Source organism: Petaurus breviceps, unplaced genomic scaffold (assembly GCF_028583685.1).
Source record: "Petaurus breviceps papuanus isolate PSGF00001 unplaced genomic scaffold, PetGlider_PUasm1.0 183, whole genome shotgun sequence".
NCBI lineage: Eukaryota > Metazoa > Chordata > Mammalia > Diprotodontia > Petauridae > Petaurus > Petaurus breviceps.
The window spans coordinates 21,266,923-21,291,238 of record NW_027185791.1 but is presented as its reverse complement, the minus strand read 5'-3'; the positions used below and the strand labels follow the sequence as shown (position 1 = coordinate 21,291,238).

Sequence of the window (24,316 nt, the reverse complement as noted above, 5' to 3'; positions counted from 1 at the left end):
GGAGCAGATGGACTTCATAATAACCTGGAGAGGCTTATATGAACTGATGCTGAGAAGAGCAGAACCAGGAGAAATTTGTACACAATTACGGACACTACGTATGTGTGATGACCAGCTTTGATAAACTAGACTCTTCTCAGCAATACAAGGTTAGAAGACAACTAGAAAACTCATGATGGAAAGGGCTGTCCACATCCAGAGAAAGAATCAGAGTCTGAATACAGATGGAAGCAAAATACTCACTCTCTCTTTTGTGTTTTGTTTCATTCCTTCTTTCTCATTGTTCACTCCATTGGTTATAATTCTTCTTTACAACTTGACTAATGTTTAATGTGAAGGTATTTGAGGAACCTATATTTGATTGCATGCTACTTTGTGGGGGGGGTCAGGGATGGGGAGAAAATTTGGAACTCAAGGGATTGTGTAACTGAATGTTGTAAACTAAAAGTAAATAAATAAATTTAAAAAAACAAACAAAAACAAAACAAAAAAGTGCTTTTTGAGCTCTTCCATGGCTTGAGACCAATCCACATTTTTCTTTGAGGCTTTGTATACAGGAATTTTGACTTTGTTGTCTTCTTCTGAGTGTGTGTTTTGATCTTGTCACCATAGCAACTTTCTATGGTCAGAAAACTTTCTGTTGTTTGCTCATTTCCCTCGCCTGTTTCTTTGCTTTACAAGTGGAAGGGACACTGTCCCGAGCTTCAGGCTTTCCTTGTGTAGCTGTCTTCAGAGATGATTCTGGGGACTTTTAAGTGTTTGGTTCTCCCAAGGTAGCACAATCTAGGAAGAGCGTGTTACTGCTCTCCTGCACTGTGCATTGGTTTGTGAGCAACCACAAGCACTCTTTTCAGCCCTGAAACTGTGACCAGTCATCACTCTCCTGGCACTGTAAGCTCTGCTGTGTTAGTGCTCCTGCTAGCATTGGGACTAAGATCTAGGACTGGGACCCAGATCCGGGCATGGGCAATGCAACAGAATCCTGCCCCTGGTGCCAGCAAGGGGACCTTTGTAAATCTCCTTGTGAACTGTTGGCCAATCCCCTTACTGTCTGCAGGCTGAGAGGTCTGGAAACCATCATTGCCACACTGATTCAGTCGCTCTGAGGCCTGCTCCTGGTTTGTTGGGGCTGGGTCAGTGCTGGTGCAGCTTGCACTGGACTGTTCTCCATTCTCATCCTGGTTCAGTAGACATTTCCTGCCAACTTTCTAAGTTGTCTTGGGCTGGAAAATTGTTTCACAAAGGTGAACGCCTGGCTGATAACAGGATCACTGATTCAGAGCTGGAAGGAACCTCAGAGGTCATAAGGTAAAATCCCCTTATTTTACAGATAAAGAAATTAAGTATCAAGTCCTGAATAATAATGCTTACATTTATTTAGTACTTTAATTACTATACCTCTGGTTGGACGGCTTTTTCATTCACCTTTGGTATCCAACAGATCAGCAACTCTCACCCGCAGATCCAAGAAGCTGCAGCATGCACAGCGGCCAGATGTCAGTAAACTGTCATGGCAGACAGGCTAAACCAGGCTGAGAGTAACCAATAGCCCTCAAACAGGTCAGTGAGTCAGTACCCCAAGTATGTGAAGACTTCCCCCAGCAGAATCGGCAAACAAAAACAATCTGTTCCAATGCCCATGAAGGTGGCTGATGCAAGAAATGTAGGGTGCTTAGAGCTTGGTCAGGCTCCGAAGAACCCCATGTCATCCACTGCAACCCGGAACATCGCCTGTCATCCTGACAATGACTCTGGAAAAGACAGTAAACCTAACAACTCTGTGCAGCTCTGCCTCACTTCAATTCAATTCAGGCACAAGTCAAGACATCGACTTGTAATGTCGTCGGTCCTCTCTGAAAACGAAAGACAGACAACAGCCATAATCTTCACAACTCTATGAGGTAGGAACTTCTATGATCCCCACAATACAGACAAAGAAACTGAGCTATTGGGATTTGAGCTAAATCCTGAAGAAAGGTGGGGAGTTAGGAGGTGACAAGGGAGAACATTCCAGGCTGGGCAATAGCCCATGAAAAGATAAATCTGGGATAAGCAGGATAGTGTATGAGGCAAGAAGGCCAGTGATACGGTACCACAGAGTATAAGAACAGCAAAGTGTACGAGCCCTAGAAAGGCAGGAAGGGGCCAGATTGCGAAGGGTTTTAAAAAGCCAAAGAGAGGATTTCATATTTGATCCTGGAAGTAAGTGGGAGACCCTGGATTTTACTGACTTGGAATGGGGTTGGGACTGACAAAGTTAGGCCTGTGCTTTAGAAGGAGGACTTTGGCTCCCGAGTGCAGGGTGACTGGGAGTGAATAGGGAGTGCAGGCAGATTTAGCCCCACAAGGCTACTGCAGTACTCAAGCCTGGGTGAGGGGATGATGGTCCACTAGGGTGGTGGTTGGATGAGTGGAGAGAAGGGGACCCAGATGAGAAGCTGTGGTGGTGGAAATAAGAAGACCTTGCAACAGGCTGGGTATGTGGGGCGAGTGCAAGCAAGGCATCAGCGATGACATCCAGGTCATGAGCCTGGAAAGTTAGAAAGAGAGGGGGGAGGAGGCAGGCAGATCAGGAGCGCTGCTTCGAACTTGTCGAGTTTGAGATGCCCACAGGACATCTGGGTTGAGATATCCAAGAGGCAGCTGACAATGTGAGTTTGGAGCTTAGAAGACACGCCGGGGATGGATACATCAATCTGGAAATGATCTCTATAGAATGATCTTGGATCCCGAAGGAAATTATGAGATGAGAAAACAAGACAGTATAGTTTCAGAAGAGGGGCACAGGACAGATCCTGAGGTGACAGTCAGTGAGCATGGCCTGAAGAAAGATCCCGTAAAGGATTCGGAGAAGGAACAGGCAGGGAGAAGAAATAGGAATAAAAAACTGTCAACAGAAAATAGACAGGAAGGGTGATTAACAGTATCAAAGGCTGCAGAAGTCCGGAGGCATGAGGACTGATCAAAGGCCATGAGACCTGGCAATTAAGGGGCCAGTGTGACAACTCTGGAGAGCAGCTGCAGCTGACAGACGAAGCAAGAAGCAACACTGGAGAGGCTTAGCACAGTGAGAGGAGAGGAAGTGGAGACACAGGCCGCGGGCGACTTTCTCAAGTTTAGCCTTGAAAGTGAGAAGACAGAGGACATAGCCGATGGAGCAAGGGAGGATTTGATTTTTATTAATTTATTCATTCACTCATCTGTTCATTTATTGCTTTTTGTGGAGAGTAATTAGGGTTAAGTGACTTGCCCAAGGTCACACGGCTAGTTAGTGTGTTAAGTGTCTGAGGCCGGATTTGAACTCAGGTCCTCCTGACTCCAGGGCTGGTACCCCCTAACCGCCCCTGTTCATTTATTTATGCATTTCCTTATTTAGGATAGAGGAGACAGAGATGTTTTGTAGACAGCAGGAAGGCAGCCAAAAGAGAGACTGAAGATTAGTGAGTGTGGATAATAGAGAGGCAATGGGCTGGAGAAGATGGGATGGAATGGAAAAGAGGGGGCATGTAGAGAGGTTTGCCTCATGAGAGAGGGGTGGGGAAGAGAGTTAGGGATGGTATCTGCGGGATATGAGGTGACGAGGAGGAGAGAGCACAGGCTCTGGGGAAGGAGCTCAGGCTTTGTTCTTCAGGGAAGCACGAGGACAAGTTCTCAGATGAGAGGGGAAGGAGGTAGAGCACAGCAAGTCGGAGGTATCAGGATTTTCCCTGTCCCACAGGAGCATCTAGAATCAGCTTAGTCACACAGGGGGCACTCCATTATTTTATGTTCCAGGAATGCCCAATACTAGTGAAAATAGACCTTTGGGGATTGAACTCCTTGGTCATGTTCCTACAAAATGATGAAATATTTGGATGACTACACAAGAGGGGACAACTAGGCAAAATCAGTCAGATAAATTGTTTTATAACACACACTTTCAGAGGTGATGAGGAGTAGCTGAGAGTTGTGGGCTTGAGAAAAATTCCTGGGCCCTGCTGGCCCTTCATGAAATGCTCTCTGTCAGCCTTGTGGAGGGTAGTGCCTACTCTTGATTAATAATAAAAAGGAAGTCAAATTACATAAAAATCATATCAAAATTAGCACATAACATTTAAAGCAAGAACAGGAAAAATTAGAAAGAAAAAAAAAAAGGAAAACCCCCTAGAATATACTTTGAAAAGTGAATGCTTTCACTGGTGTGAGTACTTTTTCAATTGACATAAATGGCCATTCTAAAGCTCTTCACATTTTAGGAGATGGTCTTGACAGGTTTTTGTGTCCAAAAAGATTCATGAATCAGTAGTTCATCTTTTTTTTTTTAAAGTGACTTCAAAACTTCATTTGAATATATTTGTTGGACATTTTATTTTATTTTTTAAAATTACTTTTAACATTCTTTTCTTTTTCATTTTTGAGTTCCAAATTCTCTCCCTTCCCACCTCCTCTACCCACTGAGAAGGCAAGCAATATGCTATCAATTATGCATGTAAAATCATGCCAAACATTTCCATATTAGCCTTATTTCCAAAAAAAAGCAAGAAAATAAAGTGAGAAAACGATACTTCAAACTGCACTCAGAGTTTATCAGTTCTCTCTCTGAGGGTGGATATCATATTTTTCATCATAAGTTCTTTGGAATTTTTTTTGGATCATTGTGTTGGAAGCTAGGTGGAACAGTGAATAGAGTTCTGGGCCTCAAGTCAAGGAGATCTGAGTTCAAATCTAGCCTGAGACACTTAGTAGCTGTGTTTCTGGGCAAGTTACTTACCCCTGTTTGCCTCAGTTTTCTTCATCCATAAAATGAGTTAGAGAAGGAAATGGCAAACCAATCCAGTATCTTTGTCAAGAAAACCCCAATGGAATCATGAAGATTCAGACACAGATGAAAAATGACTGAATACTGAACAGAACAGCCAAGTCTTTCACAATTGATCATCATTACCACGTTGCTGTTACTGTGCATCATGAACTCCTGGTTCTTCTCACTTCACTGTGAATCAGTTCGTAAAGGTCTTGCCATATGTTTTTTTCTAGAACCATCCTCTTCATAATTTCTTATAGCACTATAATAGTAATCCATCACAATCATATGCCACAACTTGTTCAGTCATTTCCCGATTGATAGGCATCCCACAGATTTCCAATCCTTTGCTACCACAAAAAGAGCTGCTATAAATATTTTTCCTTGGGATCTCTGGGATACAGACCTAGTAGTAGTACTGCTGGGTCAAAGGGTATACCCAATTTTACAGCCCTTTGGGCATAGTTTGAAACCGTTTTCCAGGATGAATGGACCAGTACACAATCCCACCAACAGTTCAGTGGTCAGTCTTCAAGTGAAGAACCAGCCTCTATGAACTTAGCTAGTCTAGTCCTCAGGGAACAGATACCCAGTCCTGTACTCAGTGGCCCAGATTGGTGGGATATGTCAACTGCACTCTGCTGGTATGGCCTTTGAGAATTCAGGCTCACGTCCAGGCTATAAGAAGACAGTGTAAGATTTTGGTGAAGACTACTTTAAAGCACCTATGCAAACACTGCAGCATGAAACTACATATATATACAAAGCAAGCCAATATCACAATTCAGGAATGCAAAAAAGTAAACAAATGTCTTTTTCTATAGAGATATATATATTCAAGAATTACCACAAGTAATTAATGCCATGAATGCCAAAATTATTCAATTGTAGATGTGTACTTGTCAATTAGACCACATTATTTAAATGTTTTTTTTCCCTTTCTCTAAAAGGGAAGAATGCTATTACCCAAGTCTAACAGTCTATCTTCAACTGATGGATACACTCTTCTAAGAGTCTGTTTTTCTCAGTTCTTTCTTTCCTGGTTATCATAGAAACTAACCAACGGAATCATCAATTGAGTGGGCAACTGATGATTGGTGTACGTGGCCTTTACGGGCCCACCGACAACTCTCTGGGACAATTTTGCAGAGCGGTAAGTTGTTATGTATGGAAACATATCAGAACTTTGGTAAATTATTTCTGTGTGTGGCTTCATTAGTGGTCAGCCTGGGGATATTTTCTTTGGCAATACACGATCTACTAGGAATTTTTTCCTTTTCTTTTCTAGGCTCCCTCCTAGAATACTTAGATGTTTAGAAGGCTTTATTTGACACGTTTCTTTAGTTCTGAGATGGTAACGACAGGTCAAGAGACCACCATTTATTCAGCTATTTTTGCCAAAGTTACTCCTAATCAAAAGTACTTTGGACTTGTGTCTTCCCTCAGCCTTTCAGAATCCTGATTTTTCTTTACAACTCAGCTGAGCTGTTACCTCCTCACCTCCGTGAAGCTTGCTCTGCAGATTTACCTATTTGTCAGGGCCCTTTCCTTACTCAAACTACTAATATTAGATGGAGAAGGGTTTCATCAGGAGAAACCCTGACCAGTTTAGTAAGTTTCACAATCAACTTGATGATACTGCAGAATATGGGCCTTTGTCATAAGGTTATTTCTTGTTTTTTTAGTATCTCCCATGAAACTAGAGCTCTGAACTTGCCTCTTGCTGAGGGGACACAGGGAACCCCTAGGATTGGTCTCCAGTGATGGGGCTGCCTCAGCCCCAGGATGGGCTCTTGCTGACGAACTGGCCTCCTTGGGTCTCTAAGAGTGAGCTGAGGACAATGTGCTCCTTTGGGACCGTCTCTGCACTTTCTCTCCCTTGGGATGTGGAGGAGGGAGTCTGAAAGGGATGCTTCTCATCTTCCTGTCCCACTCTCAGCACTGCTGGAGATTTACAGATTTACAGTGAAGCACATGATAGGAGATATACTTTCTCTTGATCTGAGAAGGGAATTCAAGGACACTGTTCTTGCAATCCACCCTCTTCTGTAGGGGAGGACTTTTACTTCCCTAGGCAGCATGACTGGAACACAGCCTGCTGGCGGAGAAGGGAGATTTCCTAGCAGCGCCAGTTATGAAAATTGACTCCTGGGTAATGCCCAGTACCTGAGTTCGACAGTTCAGATGTCGGCCTTCTGGAAGGGAGATTTCCTTAACAGCATACTTATCAGAGAAAGAAACCAGCAACAGCAGGACCCTGGGGCTCAAAAACAAAGGCCCTGTCGTGATGGCTCGGACAGCCAGCACCTTGCTTCCTCTCCTCGATATTGGTGTGTATGACTTGTATGGTGCACATCTGAGGCTTCACCCTCTGGGGGACTCTAATGCGAGTAACAGACAATAGGAAAGCTTTGTGTCCGGTATTTGTTCATACTTTAGCTCCTGTGGTGGGTGAAGTAAAAACTATCCACTACCTGATACTGAACTGTATACTGAGTACCTTGGTGGGAAGGCATTTTCTAGCCCATGTATGGAGAGACTCTAGACATGCCCAAGCTTTCTTTTGGAAATTTCTCCTACCTCCAAGTTTGGGGCAGCACGAAACAAAGAACTGACTCCTCTGCGGTCAGATTCCAGAGATCAGATCCAGTCTCTGTGACTCCAGAGTCCATCTGGAGGTGGTGGCCACCCTTTCCCCTATAGAATGCATACCCTTTGCATCTTATCTTCAAATTCCCAATACCCAGTAAAGCGGTTTGGTGGTTTAAACAGAAGTTTGCTAAACTGAATTACTGGTGCCAGTTATTATGAAAGAAGCATACTTTACATATAATGGTCATTTTAAACTTATTTTTCAGACTACAGTGCCTTATGCTAGGGGAAAAATAAAACCTCCTAACTTAGAAAACATCGATCAGGAATGTTACAAAAGGATAAACTACTTACTCAAGGTTCCTTGAAACTGAGTATCTTTGTGGAGAAAATCTTATCTAGCCATGTAGCATGTTTCTTTTCCCACTTGACTACCTAGAACAATGTAAAGTATTTATTAAGCTGTTCCTTTCAAAGAGGCAGGGAACTCTGTTAGCTAACCGAGAAGACATCCAGACACAGCAAATTTTTCCTTTTAATCAGAGCAGAGTGGTGAAACTCAAAGAATGTTGGACGGATAATTTCTTTGACAGCCCATACACATGTTACTAAAAGGTTTTCTATCTTTGAGTGGGAAAATGGTACATATACAAGTAGATAATGTACAGAGAAATTACATGTCTATTGAATAAAATCGAGTAGGGGCTATTATGAAGAATTTCTATGATGCGTATGACATTAAAAATACTTCAGGACAACCTCGACCCTGAACTTGCATGCTTAAGGCCTAACAAACGTTAGGATGACTCAATGAAAATCAAGCAATACGCCTAATAAAGAAACCTGTAATCTTGGCTTTTTGAAGGGGTATGTGCCCATCAGTTGCGGAGAAACACATTTCATTTTCAATTTTGTCATTAACTAGCTCTGTGGGGCAGGGGGCTTAGAGTCGGGAATACTCATCTTCCTGCCTTCAAATCCTGCCTCAGAGTCTTACCAGCTGTGTGGCCTTGGGCAAGTCACTTCACCCTGTTTGCCTCAGTTTCCTCATCTGTCAAACAAGCTGCAGAAGGAAATGGCAAACCCTTCCAGCATCTCTGCCAAGGAAACTCCAAATGCCACGAGGAGTTGGATGTGACTGAAACGACTCAACAATAGGCTCTGTGCTCCTGGACCAGGCACAATACCTCTGCATGTTAGCTGCTTCTTCTTCTATAAGGTGAAGGGGTTGGCCAGACAACCTCTAGAGTTCCTTCCATTTTGGTGATTTCCCCCTACCTGTATCTCACCACTCAAAGAGAAATGTCACTCAGTTGCTCTGGCTAGGAAACAGTCATATGATAAATTAGAAGAAAAAATGCCCCAAATTTCAGGGTGCCTGAGACAATGGGAAATCAGGTCTCGGTTTTCAAGCCATGACCAGAAAACAGCTAAAAATGGCTTCTCTAGCACACCTGCCATCCCAGTGTTAAACACCAGTGGGCAAGATCTGGAGGTGTTTTGGATGGTTAAAGGGGCTGCACCAACCAACAAGAGGGTTACTCCAACTTCAGTCAGTCCCACTCACCCAACACACACAGTCAGCACTCAGCTTGCCGCTGGGGGACCCTCCGTGTTTGCAATGGTATACCACCATCTCACTTAAAATTCAGTTTCATTCCAAGCTCAGGCCTTCTTACATTTCTTCATCACCTCTCTGCTAGTATCTCTCCCACCAAAATATCTTTCGTTCATTTTGCATTTTTTATGTACTTATGTGGACAAGTTGTCTAGCATTACAGAATGTAACTCCTCAAGGACAGGAAAATAGCATGTTTTCATTTATGTATCCTCAGTTCCTACAACACCTGGCACAGAAGAGGTGTTTAATGCCCGCTGATTGAGTCTACCTCCACTCTCGTATTTACCCCTTTATCTTCACCTGCATTACAACCATCCCAGTTCAGAACCTCATTATCTTATGTTCTCTTTGTACTATTGCAATAATCTCTTAATTGGTTTTTCTGCCTCTAGCCTCTTTCTCCAATTTAACTTCTAAACTGGAGCTAAATTGATGTTACTAAGCCCAGTGTCTAGCCATGTCCTTTCCAAGATCAAGAAACTTGAATAAGTCTAATGACTTTTAGGATAAAGTATGGATTCCTCTGCTAGATATTTAAAGCCCTGCATGATCTGTTTCCAACCTACTCTCCTAGGCTGTTTGGACATAACCTCCTTTGTGCGTGCTACGTTCCAGGCCATCTGCATTAGTTACTATTGCCTACACACACTATTTTACCTTCTGTTGTCACACTTTTGCCAGGCTCTACCCAAAGCCTAGGAGTCCTTCACTCTAAACCTTCATTTCTTGGAACACCTGGGTTCCTTCAAAGTCAAGCAGCTGTAGCTATCTAAATAAATGCTAGCTTTTGTTACTATTATAATTGAGTAGGCCTTTTCTGATACCTCTAGTTGGTAGTGTGCTCTTCCTCTTCCTCCCATCACTTTGTATTTATCTGTAAATATGTATCTATTTTTCATATTCCCAAATATAAACACAAGGGCAGGGATGGGATTGCTTTGGTCTCTGTAACCTTAGTGGGTAACACAAGACCTGAGCTTAATAAATGCTTCCCGACTGCCATGGCTCCTACAGTTTCTGAGAGTTGTTTGAGGTTGCCTTGCCTTTGGTCACAAAAATGGTAAAAATCAGAGAGTAGGTTTGAAGCTACATCTTTAGTTTCCAAGTCCATTAATCTATTCACTATTCACTCTAGATAGAAAATGACACGTTCAAAATCCTGCAGATTGCCCAGTGAGTACCAAAAGTAATGGATTCCTTGCAAAAAACCAATCCCTGTGTGTCACTAGAGCTGGCAAATTCAGTGTCATCAAGTGTGGATTTGGAAGGATCGGAACAGTTAATGTCGAAAGTAAGGACTGTGAAGTGCAAAGTTGGTTTTCCTGAAATCAAGACGGCAGACTTGGTGCTAAGGTTCATATTCCTTGACTAATTCCAAGTCCGTTGGTCTTTTCACTACACTGTGGATTCTTAAACTAAACTTTGGTGGGTTTTCCCCCCTACATTAAAGTCCTTAGGGGCATGGATTATATTTTTATTATGTATAAGCTTCACATAATGCTTGGCATACTATTTGTTTTTGTTTTTACTTCTTAGCATATAGACACATTTAATTCAATTTCCTTACTGAACAAACATCGTTTGGTTGGGTTTAGGATGACGGGCACAATTTTTTGTTAATTGATAAATTCTATTTTGAGAAAGCAGACATACACAAATGCACAAAAACTCCAAGTACACTCCTTAGAACAGTTCAGCAAAACAGTACAAAAGAGTGATTGCAACTGGAAGCTCCTACAACTCTATGCTTCTGTAACTTAGTTTTGTTGCTGTGTAATGTTTTATTTACACAGTTATAGCTAACGTGCATATGGCTCTTCTGGAATTGCTTTCTTTACTTCACTACAAAGTTTTTAATATTTATTGTTTCTATTATCTTTACATAGCATTTTTTTTCAGTCATTCCCCAGGACATGTAGTTTGTTACCAATTTTTTGCTACTACAAATAAGGTTGCCAAGAAACACTATTATACAGACTGGCATCTTCTGCCAACAACCTCTTTGGAGGTATAAACCTAAGGACTAGGATCACTCAAAAGCAATGAAAAATTCTACAGCTTTTATTGGCATTCCATCAGTGTGTCGATGAAAACAATAAACATAACTATGACAGCTATCCCCAAAACATGTTTTAGAAACTCATTTCTAAATTTTAGGCCCAAGTTCTGAAGCTCACAGGATTCATTGTTAATAAAAATCTCTGTAATAATTCTTTATATTTTAAGACTCTAATGCTATATATGTAAAGGAAAACTATATTATGATACTTAAGTCACAAATTCAAATAGATATGCATAAAAACCAAAAGGAAACATCAGTCAGTCAATCAACAAACATTTAATCAAGTATTTTTGGTAGATGACATCTTCCAGCTGAAGGCTTACCTTTCTAAGGAGGCCTCTGGCAAGAACTTTGCCAACAATGACTAAGAGAGAGAGAGAGACCCTTCCCTTGCAGTCCCCTCACCCCCCAACCCATGATTGTCCCAAGACGATCTATTTCCTTTACCTTTATAGAGATGGACAGTGGAGGGATATAACCCAGAAAAGTTTAGTTGGCTTTAGTGTGAGTGATGGACACCCCAACCTTGTAAATCTCAGCTGGAATAGAATCAGCACCAGACGCTTTGCCACAGGACAGGAACCCAATGGCATTCAAAACTTCTTCTTCAGCTGGAAATTTGACAAGAGAGGGGCTGACTTTAACCTGCGGTAAAAGATCAGCAAGCGATACAAGGACACTCTCAAGGTCTCTCTGAAGGACTCTGGACCTGATTACATGGCATGGGAGATGCTGACAAAGGACAACCCAGCATGATGCGGCCACATCAAAGAAGGCGTTGTGCTCTGTGAGCAATGCACAGCTGCAGCAGCTCCAAAGAAACGTGATATGCACAAATTAAGTGCCATCTCCAGCCCAGGTCTTCACAGGGACTACTTATGCCCAACCTGCGGTAAAGCATTCCGAGCCTGTCTTGGTCTGATCAGTCAGTCAGACACACTGCACCTCGACTCCAACGTAGGGATGTCATTTCGATCCTCTTCAAGAATGAAGGACAACAACCAATCAAGTGTTTACTAAGTGCCAAGCGCTGTGCTAATTCCCACTGTGTGGGGATACCAAGCGAGGCACACACCGTCCTCGCCCTCAGGGAAATCACACCCTAATGAGCTAGACTGCGCGCAAGCAATTATGTATATGCGAGATATATAAAAGGCACATGAGAGACATTCGTAGGGGGCAGACAGAGAAGCACAGGGTCTAGGAATAAACAGGAGATCGTCCGGGTGAACTCTGCCCCAGTCAGACCCCATCTGTTTTCAGTTATAAGTACCATGTTTTAAGAAGGACAACGTTGAGCTAGAGAGCATCCAGAGGGCAAGAAGGATGGTGTAGGGCCTCAAGTCGATGTATATGAAAGACTGTCTAAAGGAACTGGGGATACTTAGTCTAAAGGAGAGAAAACGTTAGGGGACGATATGATAGCTGCTTTCAAATACCTAAAGGATATTATTTGGGAGAGGAAAAAACTTGCTGTGGTTGGCACTAGAATGTTACATGTTTTAAAGAGGCATATTTAGGCTAGAGGTAGGGAAAAAATTTCTTTAAAATTATAATTATTCAAAAGTAAAATGGGCTATTCTGGGAGGTACAATGCTCCCATTCGCTGGGACAAAGGCTGGGAACATTGTGTAGTCTTCTAAGTGAGATTGTTCAAAAATGTTCAGCCTAGCTATCCGCATAGCGAAAACCCCATGGATACAGAACGCCGATTTCAAATCCCTAGTTAAGCGGACAATCCGTATGTACGACTTTGTCCATAGACACACACCATGTAAACACATATATATGTATATATATCTTGGGTAGCCTGTGCTGAAAGACAATGAACTGGGGGGATACAACTCAACTAGAAGAGGAGAGAAGACTGAGATACTTGGGGATATTTTATAGCACTCTTAACGTTGCTTCTTCTCCTTGAAAGACCTACCTTTTTTCTACCTACACTTTTTCACTAATGTTATACTGATGTGAAGAGAGGACTACAACTCTGCCAAGAATTACAGCTATAGGCAATGAGCAGGTGTATGGCAGGCTTGAGCAGGCTGCATCTTACTAACTGGTGTAAAACATATGACTAAAGAAATATTTAACTGGAGAAGAAACATGAACTGTCCATAACGGTGAGAACAGAGAGTGAGAGACAGCAGGCCCCTTGTGCTTTGCTGTAATGGTAATATGGTGGGCAGATACTCCCTGAAAGATTTAGGGGAGGACATGAACAAGAGTGACACACGATGAAAAGGCTTGGATGAAACCAGAAAGTCATTAAAATATCACCATTTAAAAAATATGTTAGAATTTCACAATAATGCAGTTATTAAGAGGAAAAAAATTCTTGCATTAAGGTTTTCCAAGATATAGTGAGATAGATGAGTTACTGTAGCCTTGGAAGAAAATAGAGGAAAAGAGGGAGGAGATGGGATGACACCAATTTGGTCAATGGTAAGAAATAAGAATTCTGAGGGTGGATGAACAAGAATTCAATCCCATTCATTCTACTGATGAATGAATGGATGGATGAAAAAAAGCAGTTATTGATTATTTACTATGAGTTAGGCACTATGCCAGTAAAGTATTGGGAATATGAAAAAAAATGAGGCAGTCCCTACCCTCAGGGAGCTTACATTTTAACGGGAAGGAACAATACATATTGGGGAATGGCTGCTAGAGAAGGGTATTAGTCTGGGGTAGGGGTGGGGTACCTACAGCCTTGAGGCCGCATGTGGCCTTCTAGGTTCCTGGGAGCAGCTGAGTCCAAATTTTATGGAACAAATGCTTTTATTAAGGGGATTTGTTCTGTGAAGTTCCCCACCTCTGGTGTGGGGAGTCAAAAGGGTAGTAATTTAATCCACAGGGCATCTGACTGATGAACCCTTTCCTCAAACAACAGTAGTATTGACGTGATTAAAGTGATCAGTGCAAGAGGTAGAAAGCAGCATCAGGGAAAACATTATGGATGGCAAAAGGGGCAGATGGCAAGATGGCCAAGGACTAGTTCAATTAGTACATGGAATGTGAATCACGGTTTGGTCTGAGGCCAATACAACAGGCTAGGAGAGTACTCACAAATCAAAACAGCTTAGCTCCAGTAGGCTTTAGGGAGACAGAGGGACTTGATCATGGTAAATGTCTCGAAGAAGAACCTAGGTTTTCTAATGACTAGTCAGGTACTAGTTTCCATTGTATTTTGCTCTCCTTTTTTCTTTTAGGTGAGGGGCTTTGTAACAGAAGCCTATTCTACAATGAGAATAGTATACTTTAAAATATCAAATTAATTAATTTTTTAACAGTGCATTCACATAGAATAGAATGTTTTATCCCCTGAGAAGAAAAACAAAACCCAAGGACAGAGTTAAATTAAATATATTTTTCAGAAATGAATTCAATTAATCACGTTGTGCATTTCCTGCCAACATAAACATTTAAAGCTGACCTCTACTGGCTTTGTGATTCACTTGTGTTTCTAGGTATCACACTATTTGCTTGGTGTGCTTTCATGTGAATCATCTGTCTCATTTTTTTTCCACAAAAATTTTTCATTTGATTTCCAAAGAGACATTTCCAGCTCTTCACTTCTTTTAGTGGATGCAGCATGGGGTGCTTTTTCACACAACATCTCTATCACTGCCAAGTCGGTGAACTTACTAAGACTGTCATCATTCTGCTCATTCAATATGTCCCAGAAATCCCTTGGCCGAGACTTGGCTTTCTCCACAGGCTTTGAAAGAGCTGTCCTTGGCAGCTGTGTAGGATCGTTGCCGTGACTTTGAAAGAGGTCATCCAGAATGGAAGTGTCACCGAGTAAGTCTGCCACGGTGCTGCCCTTCACCGTTTGGTTTTCTATCTTTTTGTTTTCAGATTTCAAAAGAGGTTCGCTTCTTGAACAGTCTGTTCTTGTAAAGTCCTGTTGGCCCTTAACGGCATTTACTAACATTCTCTCACTTGTTTCAGATTTACTGTTTAAAGAGCTGGGGACTGAAGCATCTTTGAGTGCTTGGCTCTTTTTCCCACTGACAATCTCTGGGGTAAAACCACTGGGTAGTTCCTTGGTTTCTGCATTATTAGACAAAACTTCTCCACAGGAATCATCATTTTGAAACTTATTTACTTTTCCTTTATGTCTTTTTGGATTGTAAATTTGTACAGTCCCACTTGTAGAAATGTTAGTTGCTGAAGGATGAGAATCTGACAGTCTTTTATTCACCAGGGATTTTTTCTTCCTAGATCTCGTCTTAACATTTTCTCCTTTCTCAGTGTCAGATTTAGTCAGTTCCGGATCACAATCTGCCAACAATTCTTTCACCTCCGGATACCTGGAAATGTAGAACTCTCTTAGCATTTGCTGCCGTTCTTCTGATGCAGCACTTGTTATACGTCTAGCAAATTCTTCCACAGAAGAGGAACTGAAGAAAAAAGCCATTTCTTCAAACTGTTTCCTGTAGTATTAATGAACAAATCACTGATTATTTTTCCTTTTCTTTTACTTTCAAAGAGAGGCAGAGCCATCAATAGTATATAATTTAGGAAAAGGAATGTGATCTTTTCAATTAAATCCATAAGGTCTAAATTCTGCAATAGACAGTTATTATTTAGTTGAAAAGAATATCAAATGGTATCATAACTAGAGTCAAAGGGTAATGTCTCTTTATAGTCAATGGAAAAAAAATTGCTAGCAAATATTCCCAAAGAACTATGTGCTTCCACCATGTCATTCGCATCAGTCTGGCAATTTCTGACCTGAGATAATATGCATTTTTAAAATATATTTTAAAGCTACATTATACTAAAGTCTGGGGCAGCTAAGTGGCACAGAACATAGAGTGCCAGGCCTGGAGTCAGGGAGGCTCATGTCCCTGGGTTCAAATTTGGCCTCAGACACTCACTGCCTGGGGCAAGGTGCTTAACCGTTTGCCTCAGTTTCCTCATCTGTAAAAATGAGCTGGAGAAGGAGATGGCGAAGCACTTCAGTATCTCTGCCAAGAGAATCCCAAGCGAGGTCACAAAGAATTGGGCACAGCTGAGGAGTCCTTGAGGGACAAAAGCAGGTCAGCCCTAAGAAAGACAATGGCTGACACTCCACAGGCACTGAGCCAGGGTAGTTTTGACGTTATTAACAACATGCTTACTGGTAACTCTAAGTACGAGGTCTTCAAGCATCTCGCATCTATGCAATTCTTTTGCCTAATTTATTTTATTTTTTGCCTTTTTGGGGGGAGGGCAGTTGGGGTTAAGTGACTTGCCCAAGGTCACACGGCTAGTGTTTGTGTTAAGTGTCTGAGGTCAGATTTGAACTCAGGTCCTCCTGGTACTTCTGCTGACTAACTCTCCTAATCAATAATGCCACTGGTAGGAGTAAGAGTTCTAAGAAAAGCACTTGGAAAATGTATTCTTAAAAATGATCATCAATACCGATGATGATGATGAGATATATTCATATTTATGTGTGGGTACAACACTCCTTTTCCCATTAAAAGCAGCTTTTACAGCTTCCTTTTCTCTTAACTGCAATTCCAATGCCATTTTCACGAGGACCTCTAGTTTTGCTAGTGGAAGAAGCACATCACTCCATTCTTCTACGTTTCCTAAAGCCTGCCTGCTGCTTTCCCCAAGCTATCTCGGTCATTTTGCGGCTTTATCAGAATGTTTAACCAGGCAGATGCAAGTTTCCAAATTTCCATTCTGTACACTGGCAGTGCTCTTACTGGAGATCCCAAGCAAGGAAGCAAACTAGGCCTTAAAAGGATCTATTTTTCATTTCAAGTGAAGCAAATGGAGATTAAGATGATTTTGTTTATTAACCACATCCAAATCCATTTTCATGGACCTTCTAATAAATATTTGCGCTTGTGAAGATGAAGTGATTAATTGGCATGATTAAGTGGCAATGATGATGTCTTCATTTATCCACAAACTTGGTATTGTCTCCATAGCTGCTAAATGAGCTTCACATTTACTATGCCAAAAAGATGACCTCAGTTATAACTGGACAGTTCTACTATCTCCAGAATGGCTACGTTTTCTGCAGATAAGTATATATGCTCATTGTATATGATGCTGCATTCTACAAAACGAGTTAGGATGAAGACTTTAGTTTCATTTCTGCCTTTATCTAACTGGACTCAAGGCTGCTGGTCTTAAAACTACATTCTCTAGTAACCGAATGAGCCACAAGCCACACTCAGCGTGTCAGCCTCTTAACTCTGGAAGGAGTCCAGGTTACCACTGCGCTGGTGTATCTTAAACAAACAGACTGAGGCTAACTGACTCTGGGGTCACAGGACTTAAAGCCAGAAGGAACCTTGGAGGTAGTTTAGTTGAACAACCCAATTTAAGGCCCAAGAGGTGAAATGAATTTGCCCAAACAGCTGCTAAATACAGGGATTCAATGCTTTGACCCTGACTCCAAGGCCCCTTCCCCTATACCACCTCTCTCCCTTCCAAACGTCCTTTCACATAGTTAACCCACCCCAAAAACAAAACCAAAAACTCCAGCACCAACACGTCAGAGCGGTTTGATCATCAATAGTAAGACTCCAATTTTGCTTGTTCTTGTTTTGGGGCAAAACCAGAAGGAATTCAATGTGCTCGGCCTGAGTCCCCCACAGAGCAGCACAAATGCCCCATCATGGTGCATCTGGGGCCGCAGGCGCCTCAGAGGTCTAGTTCAATGCCCTCATTCTACATATTGGGCAGCCCAGCACCAAAGGGCTGCAGTGACTCATCACAGGCGCCACACTGAGGGAACATGTGGTATGAGGAAACTACTGCCGTCTCTCCTCTTGTCCCTTGGTCCCCAATCTCCTTAAGGAGGGGAGGAAGCACTTGTGAAGTGACAGGCACTGTTCTAAGCACGATACACCTATTAGCTCATTTCATCCTCACAACGGCCCTGGGAGGCAGGGCTTATTGTTATCTTCATTTTACAGTTACAGAAACTGAGGCAGGCAGAGGTCTAGTGTCTAGGTCTTCCTGACTTGTGGCCCAGCACTCTATTCAATGCATCAGGTGTTTATTCCTTGAGTAGAGCAAACAAAAGCTGAAGGGCAAACTCTTACTCCGACTAACATTTCTAAGTGGTGCTGAGCCAAAGGCCCAGGGCTAAAGGATTGGAAATCTTATTTCCCTTCGAGCAGAGGTGTCAAACATGGGTCAGGCAATCCAGATTAAAACGCACATGGGAAATACTTAACAAAACAATTAAAAAATACAATAAAATGCAGACAACATTAGTAACCTATAGAGATCCTTGGGCAGCTCAGTGTTGCAGTGGATAGAGCACTGGGTTTAGAATCAGGAAGACTCTCCTTCCTGAGTTCAAATCTAGCTTCAGACACTTATTAGCTGTGTGACCCTGGGCAAGTCACTTAACCCTCTTTGTCTCAGTTCCTCATCTATAAAATGGGCTAGACAAAGAAATGGTAAACCATTGTAGTACCCTTGCCAAGAAACCCCCAAATTGGGATCACAAGGACTCAGACATGACTCAAAAAGTCAACAACAACAAGAGATTCTTGTGCACAGATCGGTGGACACCGATGCCATAGAGGTTGACTCAGAAAACAGCCAAGAGGTCAGCTTCCAATCCATGCATGAATAACCGTGCTGGAGAGGTACGGCCTTGCAAATCTGCCTTTAAACTATAAAACCACCTGCAGTGCTACTAGGCAACCTGTTCATATTTGGGTGTATCCTACTTAGAATATTAAAAATAAACTAAAACATTAAAAGAACATTAGATTTATTTTAATTTAGAAAAAAATCTACATTATTCTCAAATATTCAGATTCTAGATATGGACAGAACTCAAAGAATATAGACTTTTGACAAAAAGTTCTAGATTTTTTGACAGGATTTACTCAATACCTTATTTTTTCAATATTCAATTCCATTTTTAGCAACTGACCTTCGGATTCCTTTTGGAGTTTCTCCCATTATGAAGGTGGTCTGGTCCACATGGTGAACTTCTTTCTTTTTATAAATCACAGGATTTGTAATGTAAAGCGGGAGACAGTGGTATTCTTCACTTGGCTGCTGTCCTTTATTAAGAATCTTTGTATATGAATCTTTCTTTCTCCTCTCACATGTCTAAAATAAGAAAAGATACAAATGTCTACAAAAAAGCACATCATATCTTTTTTTATACTTCCATTTTTTTCATGAAAAAATTTTATTTTCCACCCTGCTATATCAAATGCTTAGGAATATATATTTAACGGAAATCATGTATCATTTTAACCTAGATCCCAACACAGGTAAGACAGGGAAATGGGGTTCAATGTGATTTAATAAAAAAAAAAAAAGAATATGGAAGAAATTTCCACAATAAAAAGTTTTAAAATTTAGTCATGGGGCATACTTTTCAAAAGAAACCTAATATATCAAAATCATGATCTCAGGACAAATTCTAAGACAAATGGATACTTTGACACTATATTTTTTTAATAAATTCATAAACTGAATTCTCTTAAAAATTTAAAGTAAGTATTATTTACACAACCAAATAAATCTACAAACAATTATCTAACGTGACATCATTTTTACGTGGTAGGTGAGTTGGCAGAATAATTTCTGACTTGTTGGCACCCATGATGTTTTTTTTTTCAGGAGATGGTGAGTTTTATTTGGTCTTGTCTGGACAGAGGTTTGATTTGCCCTTGAATGCTGCAGGTTGGGAGAGACGGGGAGAAGGCACAGATGTGGAGGTTTATTTGTGGAAGTCTTTGCCCTCATTTTCATCTTCACCCTCGACAGACAGAGCATCGTACTTGCTTGCAGAATTGAATCTAGAGGCTGGATTTTCTTGTTTTCTTTGGCTCAGATGCAGGTCCCCGATCATCTCGTCTGTCACATCTGTCTTCATGGCGATCTCCTCCTCCTCTGTGATCTGCCACTGCCTGTCCTAGAATCAAAGCCTCTATCACAGTCTCTGCTGGCCTCCCTATCGGTCCGTGCCCACCACCCTATCATGGTGCCGGTCTGAATCCTAACGATCACGACACTTGTCTCCAGAGCTGTCACCACCCCTTCGAGGAGGGTAGTCACCAAAGCTGTCTGTGGCAGGGTGAGCCCTCCAGTCTGCGTCGGTTTTGTCAGAATCCCAATCATGGCCAAAGCAACGATCGTCTGCCTTTATCCTGTGCTTGATCAGCAACATCCACCCGTATTCTTCTGCGGCCTACACACTCTTCATTCAGGCTCAGAGTGCTGAGCAGTGAGTCCAAGTCCTCAAAGTCAGCATAACTTTCACCCTCTCTGGATGGCTGGGTTCCCGGGGCAAACGTACTGCATTGATGTTCAGTCCTCTAAAGAGCTCCGTGATGGCATCCTCTGCCACATCATGGGGCAGGTTCCCTAGAAAAGCAGTGTAGGGTGGCGACTTGGGAAGACGGCTCCGGTCAGTGCCCGCAGAGCTATATTGACTTTAATAATTTAATTGAATGGAATGGAACGGAATGGTCAATTGGAGGTGCCCTGTACATGTTGTCGTCATTACTATGCCAAGTGGTGGAAACATCTCCTTCCAGGTCATCAGTGTCACCAGCCCGGCTGACTGGCCTGGGCACAAAGGTGCTTCCTCCACCACAGGTGCCACCATCCTCAGCAAGGAAGTCTGCCGAGGTGAGGGTCTGGAGACAATGCCAGCACCCATTATGTTTAAAGGATCTGTTAGTGATTCAGAGACAACAATCACAGTTGGCTGGAACTGGGGGTCATGTTTATTTTATGAAGGGGCAGTATGGTAGAGGGGGGTGGAGAGTTAGCCTTGAGATAGGCACACCCGTGTGCCTATGTGATGTTGGGCAAATCACTTAATCTCTCATTGCTAAAAGCAAGTCTCTGTGACTATCTGATACACAGCAAATGCCAATTTCCCTTGTTAGAGGGAATTTCAATTTCAAATTTCAAGTCCAGTGCTATCAATTATGATATAGCTTTTTTTCCAAAGGCTTCCATAAAAAAAAAATTTCAGTTATTACACATAAGGACATTCTTTTATGTGACTATTGGTCAGTGAACTGTATACGGCACATCAACCAAGCAGTAGAAATGCTGTGGGTGATATGTCCATTTACTTTAAGATGGAAGACTGAATAATGTCACTGTAAGACATTGATCTTTATAATAGCCTCAGGCCCCGTTTTCAGTACCACACTAAATCTGGTCAAAATCAACCGTCCCCTTTAAAAGTTATCGTTGAATAGAAAGAGAAAGGGGCCAGAATGGTAATGCTGAACAAGACTTCAGTTTGGTAAAAAATATAAAATGTAAATACCTGCCTTTCCTAAAAGGTATCTTAAATCATTATTTTATATGAAAGGAAATGTTTGATCTTTAAAAATAGGGTTCAAAGGGATCTGTGCCCTGGTGTTTTCTCATGATAGAAAATGAATGCACAGTAAATAAACATTCAATGCTCACACTAATACGAAAACTTGTGATCTTAGATGAAACCCTAGCAACAATTAGCCAACAGTGAGGAAAAGGTCGGGAATGTGGACATAATAGTGTAGATATAACAAGAAGAATAGAATCATAATAATTTTTAAAAAACACTCTACTCAGTTTTATGGCTAGTCAATGCAAATGTCTGTTTGTTTACATAACTACTCAGGGTCTTTCTGACCTTGGCAAGCATCACAAAGTTTATGCTTCATGTATATAAATTTTCTTTCAATCCCTTCTCTAAATTGTTCAGTATAAACAGGCTCTCTTAACTAGGGCTATCAGACATGTGGATCTTCTCTTTCTGTCAAATCCCCCTGTTCACAGTCAGAACTGCCCGTCCAATCAGAGCTGCAAATGAACCTGGGGACAAGTACTAGTAACAAAAAGGCGGTGGGGTTCTGTGAATTACAGCAATCTGGTAGTAGGTAGTAAATATCACAAAAATGATAAGACTTGCTGACCCAATAATTTCATCATAGGGAGTAATAGGCTGAAAGTTAGAAAAAACAAGGTATCTACAAAGACTTTCACAACAGCAACAGATGTAATTACAAAAAAATGGAAACAACTTAAATGGTTAACAAGAATGGAACAATTAAATAAATTGGGGTACGTCATTATAATGGAATCCTATAATGTAATAAAGACCTACAGGTTTGAGGCATACAAAAAAATCTGAAAAAAACTGGGACAATCTGGGGAGTTTAATGAATTGTAACCTCAATATGAATCAGTAATATAATGTGGAATCCAAAAAATCGAATGAGAACTTGAATTGTATCACTAGGAGGGAGAGCCATAGCTTCCAGGAATAAAGAGGGGATATTCCCTCAGTACTCTGCCCTGACGAGAACACATCTGGCATACCGTATTGAGTTCTGGGCACCAGCTACATTGATAAGACATTTAGAAGCTGGAGAGGACCCAGAGGAAAGCAATTAGCATGGTGGAGGTCAGTTCTGAGTCCATGACATGTGAGGACTGACTGAAGGAACTGAGGGTGTTCAGCTTATAGAAGTGAAGACTCCGGGGGGTCATGAGAGCTGTCTTCAAGTATTTCAAGGGCTGTCACACGGAAGAGAGATTCAGTTTGTTCCATTTGGCTCCGGTGACCGGCACCAGGAGCAAATGAGTAGAAACTGCAAAGACAAATTTAGGTGCGATGTCAGGAAAAAAACTTCCTGACAATTAGAGCTGTCCAGAAGTGGAAATGGCTGCCAGGAGAAGTGCTGGGATCTCACTCAATGGAGGTGTTCAAATGGGATTTGGATGACTACTTGCCAAGTAACTATATAATGGTGGGGATATCTTTTATGTATGGGATGTAGAGGTTGTGTATTGGATTGAGTCAAGAAGACCTGAGTTCAAATCTGGCCTTAGACACTTACTAGCTGTATGACCCTGGGCAAGTCACTTAACCCCGTTTGCCTCAGCTTCGTCACCTGTCAAATGAGCTGGAGGAGGAAAAGGCAAACCACACCAGTATCTTTGCCAAGAAAGCCCCAAATGGGGTCATGAAGAGTCAGACACAACTAAAAACGACTCAAAAATGAGCTGGACTAGATAGCTACTAAAGATCCTTCTAACTATAGAACTGAGTGATTCTGCATTTCAACAAGGGACGACTGGAGCATTTTAAGCCTCTTTATTAAATACTATGTGTAAATAATCTACTAACCAGCAGAGAAAAAAAAGAAAGGCACATGGCCCTGCTCATGCAGGGCAAGGCAGATGGAAATGCATCTTCTTCAGCACCATTTTTACTGAGCATATCTGTTTCTGATGTTGAACTACAGCGCCAAGGACTCTTGTGGTAGGGGAGAGGCAGAGATCGGGTCTCTGCAGGAAGTGCCCCCCTGGGGCAATCACTGTCAGGATCAGGTTGTAGGAATGGCCAGTCGACTGGAGTGATGGGGGAGTCTGGGACCTTACTATTCACTAGAGAGGGGCAAGTCGAGAAGTGCTTGTGGTGGTGGCTATGGTCTGGTCTACCTGGCCAGTAACACTGGATTTGTGTCCAGATTCCGTCCCCTGTGTGACAACTCCCTTAACTTCTCTCGGCTCCAATATCCGCATCAGTGAAATTCAGATTGGGACTGGGTGACCCTTTAAGGACCTCTGAAGCTCTGAATCTAGTCCTATGATCCCCCTCACCTTGAAACATTTGATTGAACTAGGTACCTCCTATGTCCAAGGCACTATAGCAAATACTGGAGATACAAAGACAAAAATGAGAAGCAGTCCCTTCCCTCCAGGAATTTATGATCTACTGAGGCATAAAGTAAGTCAACAGACAAACACAAGATAAGTGGAGGCAGGAGAGCACAAGGTTCCAGGGAGGAGGCATCTGAACAGTCACAAATGAAGCTGAGGACACCAAAATGAGGAAGGGGTACGTCGCAGGCGTGGAGGATAAATGCACAGAGCTGGGAGAGCCAGTGCTAAGTTCTGAAAAGAGCAAGGGGGCTCATCTGGCTAGAAAATCAAGCAACAGAAAGGTCAGGTAAGCCAGAGCCAGAGTGGGAAGGGCTTTACATGCCAAGCAGAGGCCTTTCTACTTTGTTTTTGAGAGAGCAGGGAGCCATTGAAGATTCTTAAGCAGGGATGTGACACAATAAGACCTAATCTTTATGATATCTGGCAGTTATGTGGAGGGAAGATTAGAAAAGGTAAGAATTGGGCAGCCAGGTAGCACAGTGAGTAAAAGCACCGGCTCCAGTATCAGGATGACCTGCAGATCAAATCCAGGCTCAGATACTCAGCACCCACCCAGAAACACCTGGCCGTGTAACCTTGATCAAGTTACTTA

At 42.0% G+C, this 24,316-nt stretch overlaps 1 protein-coding gene across 5 annotated transcripts in view; it reads right to left on the bottom strand.

The window, feature by feature from the left end:
- Positions 1 to 24,316, bottom strand: part of ERCC6L2 (ERCC excision repair 6 like 2) — a 186,402-nt gene that overhangs the window by 37,581 nt on the left and 124,505 nt on the right. For 4 of the 5 annotated variants that reach the window (XM_069088008.1, XM_069088009.1, XM_069088010.1 and 1 more), the window contains 2 exons: positions 18,965 to 19,146; positions 14,409 to 15,497 (listed from right to left, as the gene is read on the bottom strand). In XM_069088008.1, the coding sequence (XP_068944109.1) occupies positions 14,537 to 15,497; positions 18,965 to 19,146 (1,143 nt within the window). In that variant the 3' untranslated portion in view covers positions 14,409 to 14,536. Of the gene's footprint in view, positions 1 to 14,408; positions 15,498 to 18,964; positions 19,147 to 24,316 lie in introns of those variants that run through there. The other variant, XM_069088013.1, reaches the window with a different exon arrangement.